Source organism: Phallusia mammillata, chromosome 6, assembly GCF_965637545.1.
Source record: "Phallusia mammillata chromosome 6, kaPhaMamm4.hap1.1, whole genome shotgun sequence".
Taxonomy (NCBI): domain Eukaryota; kingdom Metazoa; phylum Chordata; class Ascidiacea; order Phlebobranchia; family Ascidiidae; genus Phallusia; species Phallusia mammillata.
Genome location: NC_137257.1, coordinates 20779007 through 20788494, shown reverse-complemented (window position 1 = coordinate 20788494; position 9488 = coordinate 20779007). Strand labels below are relative to the sequence as shown.

The window sequence follows — 9488 nt, the reverse complement described above, 5'->3', positions numbered from 1 at the left end:
TTTACTTCAATGGTGCAAAGCTGCAGCGTCGGCATCACTATTGTTCTTATTTTACCCACCGCCGCCAAGTGTCTACATGTTCTTCGTTTTTATATAATAATAAACCAGCATGGCCAGAAGAGCTCTACATACTTGATATTATGTCTGGCAGCAATAGCTTATATACCAGCATGGGTCCAGACTTTGTCTATTTTCGACAAACTTAGAAATTAGTTAAAACTTAAAGTTCACCTTTTCCACTTCCATCATGAAATCGTCAATGCCTTTGATCATTTTGTTGCGAAGAAGAATGCCAAGTTTTATCTAGTGAAGAATGTGCATGACTGGTTAGTATTGTACGCCTAAAATTCTATGCTACGCGATGCTAAGGAGCTGAAGATGTTTGTAGGTTGAATGCTTCTAACTTTCTCGTGTTAGCTTGTTGAAGCAATATCTAACCGAATTTTACGCTAAAGCTACTTGCATATTATATAACCAACCTCATTTAAATTGTTGTTTACTCGTTGCATTCGAATTTTCACGTCAATTGTCTTTTTCAATTGTTTTTTGTACTTTTTCCATATTTCAACTTCTAAACTCTCTGGAGGTAATGTTGGTCGTTTGAACATTGCAAGAGTTTCAATCTTCTTTTCATCGATGATTTGCGTGAGTTTCTCATCATTCAAAACTTCTTTGTCGGCTACATAAAACTAAACAGCACGATCTTTTAAATATGTGGAAGAAAGATATTAGCCAAGTGTAAAAGAATAAATTATAGCGAGTTACAGCATGATTTTATAGTAGGCAAACCAATCTCAATACTATTGTTGTAAGAAATAGCTTTTTTACCCCAGTGATGAATTTGACGCACTTCTGAAATAATTCATAGCTTTCTTCTTTCAAATCAACCTTTGCAAAAAAACTTTTTGTAAGATATAATATTAGCGTGTGTTTTAATGAAATGTTATAAAACTTACCACCCGCAGTTCATTGTAACACTGAAACATAAATAGACGCCCAGTCAGGGAACCAAGAAGACCATTTCGGAATTGTTTTATGTCAACCGGGTTTCCAATCTTTCGTTCTTCATCAAAAACTTTCATCGCATTCTCCACAGCTATTTGGTGAGTTTGTGCCAACTCTTCTTCCGTTTGATATCTTTTTATTGCTTGCTTTTGGACATTGGTTCAAAATATCATCTTGAATTATATTATTTCATACCTCAGATAACAGTATTATTTCACACTTTACCTTAATGGATTCGAAGAAAATCTTTTCACATTTACTAATTATTTTTTGCAAATTGATTGATGCGCTAGCCTGTGAAATATCATAAAGTTAGTACTTATATAATTATTTTTTTCTTTGCAATGTAACGTACCGCCAACATTACGTCGATCCCAAATTTTTTTCGTTTAATTAAATTGGAAATGGTGTAAGCCAAATTGGCAATGTCACTTCCAGTCAATGGTTGCTCGTTCATTTTTTTGACAACTGGATTTTCAAACATGGTCAGAAATGTTTCATTACATACTTTCAAGAATTCTTGGCGAAAATCTTAGAAAATATTGTCTAAATCAGGCTTTACGGAAGTTTTGATATTTAAATCACATAATTTTAATGTACAGTATACAAAGAACAATAGATTGTTTCTGCTAAGTTTGATTACACTGTTTATTTGCTCGTAACGATGTCCCTTCAAAAACTACCTTACAACTTACCACCAAGTTTAGCTGGGTCGGCATTTGGTTCACGTTCTGCTATTTCAAATCCAGGATGAGGTATAAGAGCACACCCAGCTGTCTCAAATGTGTTTTTAATCTCAACATATATTGCTTTGTACTCGTCCCGCGAATTCTCTTTATTGTGATGTAAAAAGTTTTTTCCTCCTTCTTGGCCAAACGTAAAATTCATGTCCTGCCAGTCTCGCAAGAGAAACAACAGTGACTAAAAAATAAAACAAAAAATATATGATACATCATAAAAGTGTTCATTCTAAGATCATTCCTCAAGTATTCATGCATATCAACTCGATATCCCAAGTACTCCCATATGGCAAGGCGTAGCGAAGGCTAGAAAAATCTAGCCTGTGGCTGGATTCGAACCCACGACAGGAGTCTTTTCGAGGCTCGCGATACAGGCTCAGTGGTAAGCCTGTTGAAAGTCGAATCACAAGCACCGTTCCCGGCCGTGTATGGTGTACATGTAAGCTAAATAGTAGAGAATCACCATTAAGTCTGTGTAGCGCGAGTCCCGGAGAGACCGGTTTGAACAAACGTGGGTAAAGTGAGCAAGGTAGACAAAACACGACCAAACAGATTTTTTACTTTTACCTGGCGTAATTTCCATCCATCGTTTGTACCACAGAGCTTCCTGTAAAACTGCGTAAACAACTGAAACACAAAAAGGTTACAAAGCCATGAAAGGAAATACAGTGTGCGAAATTGGTGTTATACCTGTAACCTTTCCAGGTCATTTGTATTTAACTGTTGCTTCAGGTTGTACATTTGATAGGAGCATAGGTAAGTGCTTAAAGTGAACAGCAGCAAATCACAAAGCACAGAAGTTCGTTTGTCAAACAAGCCCTGGGTGTCCATGAGAAAAATTGCCACCTTGAAATACAAAAACTCCGTGCATAAACACAGCTAAGTCCTAGTAGAACAATTCTTTCCTTTGATTTGTTTTATATTAGCACTAAACCGACCGAGATGCCGCGATCGACACGTTTTTTGTTTGGATGTGGATTTTGTAGTAGTGATTGCAAATGCTCCAATACAAAATTTTAGTGTCTTTTCATCTGCCGTTAGAAGAGTATGAGTAGAAACAATAGGTTTCAATTTACTTTTTACAACCTGTTTAACGGCCGAGTTGATACGAACATGATTTTACAGGAATATATGTTTGCTGTTACTTTTTGTTTTATTTTATCCCGGTATGTGGGCAACACCTAACTGGGTTATGCTGACAATAATTTCGCCACCATGCTGCCTATTTATCTTTTAGTAGTAAATTTTGAAAATTAGCGATGTCAATTCAGATCGCTCCTCAATGGTCCTTTGGATTCAAGCAATGTCTTTCAAGTTTCTTGCTTAAGGGAAACACAATTGGCCGAGACATGATTACATATTAAAACTTCGTGAACACAAGGCGGTCAGTTTATTCATTTGGTCATCTTGTTTAGCTTGTTTATTCTTTGAGGGGCAAACCGCGGTACGTTACACCAACGCTTTTCGCGCTGTAAAATATGTACGTTAGCCAGAATTTTTGATGAAATTAATATAAAAAAGGTCTTAACTTTACCAGGCCACACGTGTGCCGTTGTTTTACATTGAGTAAACTTTTTTCAGGGCCTAATTTCGGCTTTTAAAATTTTGGCTTCGGGCCGACTTTCGGGCTTGTACTTTCGGCGCGGTCTTTGATTTCATGTCTGCTTACAACCTTGCTCTAAACAAAAGTATAAACTTACTTTTCCGTGTGATCTTGTCTCCAACCAGAAAGGTTGGCTCCAAATGTAAATACCCTGGGTATGCCCGTCTGATCCACCTTTCCACTCGAATCCTTTGTTAAGAACTGATTCTTTGTCGTCTCTCCAATCACCCTCCTACAACACGTAAAAACGACATAAGTATATGTCAGTAAAGGAAAATGACAGAGCTGTTTGTGTGAGTAGTTTGCAAACCTTATTTTGTGTTTTGTGATCTAAATACCGCATCATTAGTGACATGAAAAGAGACTTTCCAAATCTTAATGGGCCAGCGATAGAGTAAACGCAAATCGGAGCATTTTTTACTTCTGGTTTTCCAAACAACCTGTCGATCGCAGTGCGAATGATCACAATCTTGTTTTCAGCATTCACTTCAGTAATCTGCACAGCTGAAAAAGATTTATGTACTCTTTACGTCAAGGGCTTAACTTAAAGCCGCCGACAATTCAAAGCCGACTTTTGCAGCATATATTATGCAATGTCATGAATGACTTGATAAATATATAAAAAAGGTTGCTGCCCTGGGTTCTAACCCCGCGACAGACAAGACGCCTTGCACCACGGCTGTATGTGCTTTTTAAAAGTCAGACCTACTTTTGGGGTTACTGGGCATACCGCGATTTGACAAAAACGTATCGAGTAAAACAAAATTAAAACATACCAAGTATGAGTTTTGGCTTCCATTTAGTATTTGGTTTTAGGTATCGGTGTAGAACTAAATATGGCATCAGCTGTAAAACTCCATGTTAATGATGTTACTGACCTTCTGGTTCTGGTGACTGATTTTCATGTATTTCCAACTGAACATCTTGTAGTGGCAACTCATTTTCTGGTAGCAGCAATCGGTCCTCTAATTGTTGGGACAAATCATCCATCAGCATCGTTAAACTTGTCGATCAGTGTCCGATTAGTAACGATTTATGGGAAAAACAAAAAACGTTCCTCTATAACGACTTTACATTTCTAAAAAATGTCCAAAATATCTATTTGGCCGACCAGCAAACATTTTCCACCAACTAAAAATACTGTTGGAAAATCCGCTATTCAAATTTGAAAAGTACGTGTCTGCCACAAAACAAACCTCAATTGCTTGCCAAAATCGGGACATTTCGAACCCAAATTTAATCCCGATTTTTAGAGTTTTGTTCCCGAAAAAATATTTTTGCTTTTTTGATCTCTACATGCCCAAATAAGTACAGGAGTGATTTTTAACGTTCTACCTGTTCTGGATCAAAAGATGTTTAATGTTTTGTTTGTGCGCTGGGCGTGCCAAACGCTCTTGACTTGTGGTTAACGGGACCCGCCATGTCGACAAACATACGTTGTTGATAGCCGATACAATTTACACAATTATTAACATTTTGTTAACTGATACAACACAAAACCGTTAACCGATACAACACAAGTCTATTTTTTCAGATAAAAACATTGCTTAGCGACCCAAGGCAAATTATGTTTTTTACACTCATGTTATGAATTTTTACACGACTGTGTGCACTTCTATCACCATTAAGCTTACAATTTTGCAGTCAAAATTTTGCCATGCTATGCTGGTTTTCGTAAAACGTAAATGTTGGGGAATTGAACAACGAAGTATTGCCTACAGACACCCAGAAAAAATCTTAGCTGGAGCTTTTAGAAAGAAGAAACAAATGTTTTTAAACAATGTAATGTTTTAATGAAAGGATATACTCTCTCGATGACGCTCAAACCTATAGCCTCGTATTCAGCTGAGGTAACCCAAAAATCATTACTGGTACAAACCTGAAGCGTTCATTTAAACCAGTTAGTGCACACACTCTTACATGAATCTTTGTGCGTCAGGTTTTTTCTCAAGTCGTTTCTCGTCAGTAAACACACCATCATGCAGTCATTAACTTTAGCGAACGACAGTGGTTTGATTGTCTGGTCCGCACAACGGGCTGACTATACTGCTTGATCAGTATCTAATTAATTACATGCGTTTATGGAATCAAAGATATTGTAGCAATTTAAAAGACTTCACATTAAATAAATAAAAAACTTGATTGGCAGGCTAGCGATAACATGCCACCTTTCCAATAACAACCCGATTACGTACACTGTAGGAAAGCCGATGTTTGGCTTCGAATAATCATTAGTTGCCAATCTGTTTACAGCAGTGATAAACGATAAAAAAAAAACATATCATATTTCACAGCTCCCACCCTCCAACGTTTTGTTTCAGAAATTGTAAACAAGTAGTTTAATGGTGCACACCATAATACAAAGAATTTTGGTGCTAATCGACTACATCCCCTTACTGTTTAGAACTGCAAACACTATCTGTGAAACTGCCCAATTAAACTTATTACAACTGCACAAAGTTTTGTAGGTCACATGTTCTGCCATAAATTGTACATCCATTTTTTTCGCATTCCAACCAATAATTTTAAAACTCAAACGACAAAGCATTATATTTATCCTATATGTACACGACTCATGCTATTTACGCTATATTTGTGCAGTTATGTTCAAATTGTGCAGCAAATTTAGACTTTGCTTTGCTATCAAGACCTTTAAAAAAACAGTTGAAATTGCGTTGCCGTTCAAGTCAGCGCAGCAATGCCTACAGACCAGCATTAAGAACGAACTGGAATAAGAGGTCTTGGAGCACAACAATGCCGCGAGGCGTTTGGGGTTCAGTTATGCGAAGAGACAAACCCAAAACGCTCGGAATGTCAAGCTTCACGCTTTTAACCTTGAAAGGTGAACGAGACCATGTGACGTTGTGATGTTGAATTGTTGCAAGACTTGCTGTAACTGATTGTTGCTGTGACACACCTTTTTGCCACAACTTTCTAACCAAGCTAGCTTTGAGCGTACATTTTGAAAACGTATAGATGTCAGTCGCTTTTTAATTTAAGTCCTCAGATAAGCAATATTTGCGTAACCACCCAATGCAACATACGGATATTTACATGACTGATATCGCTGCAAATCACTTTTATCACCTTTTACATTTACAATCTTGCATTAAAATTAAAATTTGCTTTTTCTATGCTGTTTTTTTTTTTTTGGCAAAACGTGGCAGTATTGCCTACTGGCCCCAAGAGGAACTAGTTTAAAGTTTTTGATTTCGATTTGCCACAAATTCGTTTCGCGATATTTTTGACGCTCAAGAAGGCGGATAAACAAACGCAAAAAAATTTCCGTTCAAACCGCCAGGCTTCACGCTCCTTGAAAGGTGCACCAGACCATGCAACTCTCTTGTTAACTACTGTAATGTGAACCGTCTCAGAGTAAACGGTTAAAATAACGCAAGTCTTATATTGCGTTGGTTACGTTTTATGACTTTGTTAATGTCGACAAACAGTCGTTATTTAACCCATACGTATGTGGAGCATGTACACCTCGAAAAGTTTGTTTACCAGATTGAAAATTCTCCAACTAAGCTGCTTTTAGTGTACATAGACCAAAGTAACGATATCTGTGTGGTTGAATTAAAATACACCGTTTCGAATTAAGTTACATGTACTTTAAAAAATATAAATATCTTCACTTTAACATAGTCTATTTATCTGTTTATGGGTTAAATGTCGTGATATGTATTTGGTAACTGCAGAAGCACGATACACACAGTTAATTGCATCACTGGTCAACCAAACCCTCAATCGCTGTTTTGAGGTTACGACCGATGTGAAAAAAGCAAACGTCATCAATCACGTGACACTCGCGTAAGTTCACATAAAACCTGTTTAAAGGAAATCTGTACCAAAACCTGTCTGGCAAAATATTGAAATAAATGACACACAATTATTTCACATTATGCGTGAAAACTTAAAAATAATTTTAAACACAAACAAGCGTACAGTAAGGATCGTCGTGGAGCTTTGTTGCGGTTCGCCATAGACGCGTTGGTTAGAAACCAATGAGGGGATTACCATACAGCTAGTCTTGCGTAATATTTATAGCTTTCGTAAACTTAGATTTTATCAAGTGCAGAATTTGTAGTTGTATTAGATACACACTAATCGGATTGGAAAAAAAACATTTCGGCTGTGCATGCATTGCAATTTGTTTTCATACAACCATAACTGGATTGGTTCCATCAACGTTTTCCCCCTGTCTCGACGTCCTAACTCGCCAATTTTCCAGAGTCCCCGCCACATCACGCTTATAGCTGCAGCGCGTATACCATCCCTCCACCAGCTGTGCCCTCTACTCTGTCGCGCTTTTTAACGTCTCAGCGTTGCCAAGCTTGGTGAATTTTTTAGTGTAATTGTGGTACCACGAAATAAACTCAACTCAACTTCTAAACTTGATCTTGTCAAGAAAACGAAAAAACTGTTTGTCGGAATTTGCTGTTTCGCAGTTAAGTATGAGAGAAAACAGGGTAACAGCATCGAAACCTTTTAACAACAATTACTTTTACTAGGTCAAACATGCAATGCAAAAATTTGAACCGGTTTAAAAACCGCAACCGGTTCGGACCGGATAATTTGCCCAAACCGGAACAAAACCCGAACCCGAAAATATACATTTTTAAAAACCTGAACCGAACCCGAACCCCTAAAAACAAAACCAAGTGAACCTGAACCAAACCTGAACCCATATGACAAGCGGTCCGACTCCCTGTTTAAAACAGTGTTGTATGCAAATGCGTGTTGTATAATATTCCACAGGCAGGGGCGTATCCAGAAATTTTGAAAGGGGGGGTTCAACAATTTTTAAAGGGGGGTATCCCTAATGACGTCATTATGACGTCGCACGTCGTTCAAAACGACGCGTTATGCGGCAAAGCACTTTTTCCAAAATTGGCGGTTTCACTACCTATCTAATTGACAGGAAGAACAGGTAATTTTAGCGAAAGCTTTGTAGTTTTCTGATTTCGCGGCTGCTATCTGGCTTACTCAGCCAAACTGCAGCTGCAAAATAAGCGTGACTGTCAGGTAATCAAAATCGTTGCTTAAAAAAACAGGGTCCAATTTCTACAGAACTAAATCTCTTGCTGAAGCGGTAATTCTACTGTTAAGTTTCGCAAAGTCACGAATGCTCTAAAGGTGGTAACTGCAGAAGGCATAAATTGTGCCTGGCAAGTAACAAATTACCCAAATAACATAACTCGATTTACATCGATCTAATGTTTTTGACAAACTATTACGTGTTTGGCGGATCAAAGCAACACAACATTACACGTTTTTAACACTTTTACATTGTTCAAATGCAAAAACAGTTTGATATGTTGCACTTAGTGCCATGGGCGCCGGCAGAAAATTTTGGGGGGCAAATTTTGACTGATACTTTACCGCATCAAGCATAAATCGTGTACTTCACAATTGAGTTGCCTAAAAGTTAAAGCATTGAACGATGTCACAAATCCCCACGCTGTCAATTTAATTAGGTTTGCTGCTAAATATGTTAAATTGAGGTACACTGAAATTCCAAGGGGGGGCAAGTGCCCCCTCTTGCCCCTACGTGGCGGCGCCCATGCTTAGTGCAGTTACTACTTAGCAAGAAACTACTACCAGCGTCCTAGCCGGAACGTAAGTTTCCGATTGTTAGCGCATAAACCTCCTTATTAAACCCTTGCGTCACAATTTGCGATTAGATAACAAGCGAATACAAGAGATTGAAGGCTCTCGTCTTTGAGATAACGACTACCTGTTATCACGCAGTGGTAAACGGAACGATTTTGGCCTATTTAATTTACGCACAACTTTTTGGGGGGGTCCGGACCCCCAACCCCCCCTTGGATACGTTGTCGTTTATCATTTCCATTGTGAAGTTTACTGGAGGTTAATAATTAATAAGCCCACACTTGTAATATGACATGACCATAAAAAGGGTTTTTGTTACGGCTATAATAGTTTCATTAGAAAAGTTAATTTGAAACCACAGTTTTTGGTGTGTACACGGAAATGCAGGTGATTTTGCACACAAAAATTAAGGCTTTAATCTAAACTTTGTGCATGCTTGTATAATGGCCCCTACAGGTGTAAACCTAAAATAAAACAATTAACTGAATGTAGATTTACTATAGTAAGTACGTTCTCAGACTATCAGA

At 37.9% G+C, this 9488-nt stretch overlaps 1 protein-coding gene across 1 annotated transcript; it reads right to left on the bottom strand.

Annotated features, from left to right (window-relative positions):
* Positions 1-213: 213 nt before the first annotated feature.
* Positions 214-4344, bottom strand: LOC145234481 (atlastin-3-like). The gene is made up of 11 exons (XM_080099207.1): positions 4227-4344; positions 3659-3852; positions 3446-3580; positions 2436-2591; positions 2313-2372; positions 1701-1926; positions 1361-1473; positions 1231-1299; positions 957-1151; positions 480-689; positions 214-303 (listed from the first exon to the last, which is right to left on the bottom strand). Exons 1-11 carry the CDS (start codon positions 4342-4344, stop codon positions 214-216), a joined length of 1566 nt encoding a protein of 521 aa, XP_079955333.1.
* Between the last annotated feature and the right edge of the window lie 5144 nt (positions 4345-9488).

Coding starts and splice junctions, on each gene's coding strand:
- LOC145234481 (XM_080099207.1), bottom strand. CDS start 4,344: ATGCTGATGGATGATTTGTCCCAACAATTAGAGGACCGATTGCTGCTA. Junction 3,581..3,658: donor ATCACAAAACACAAAATAAG/GTTTGCAAACTA, acceptor TACGTGTTGTAG/GAGGGTGATTGGAGAGACGA. Junction 2,373..2,435: donor ATGACCTGGAAAGGTTACAG/GTATAACACCAA, acceptor TTTGTGTTTCAG/TTGTTTACGCAGTTTTACAG.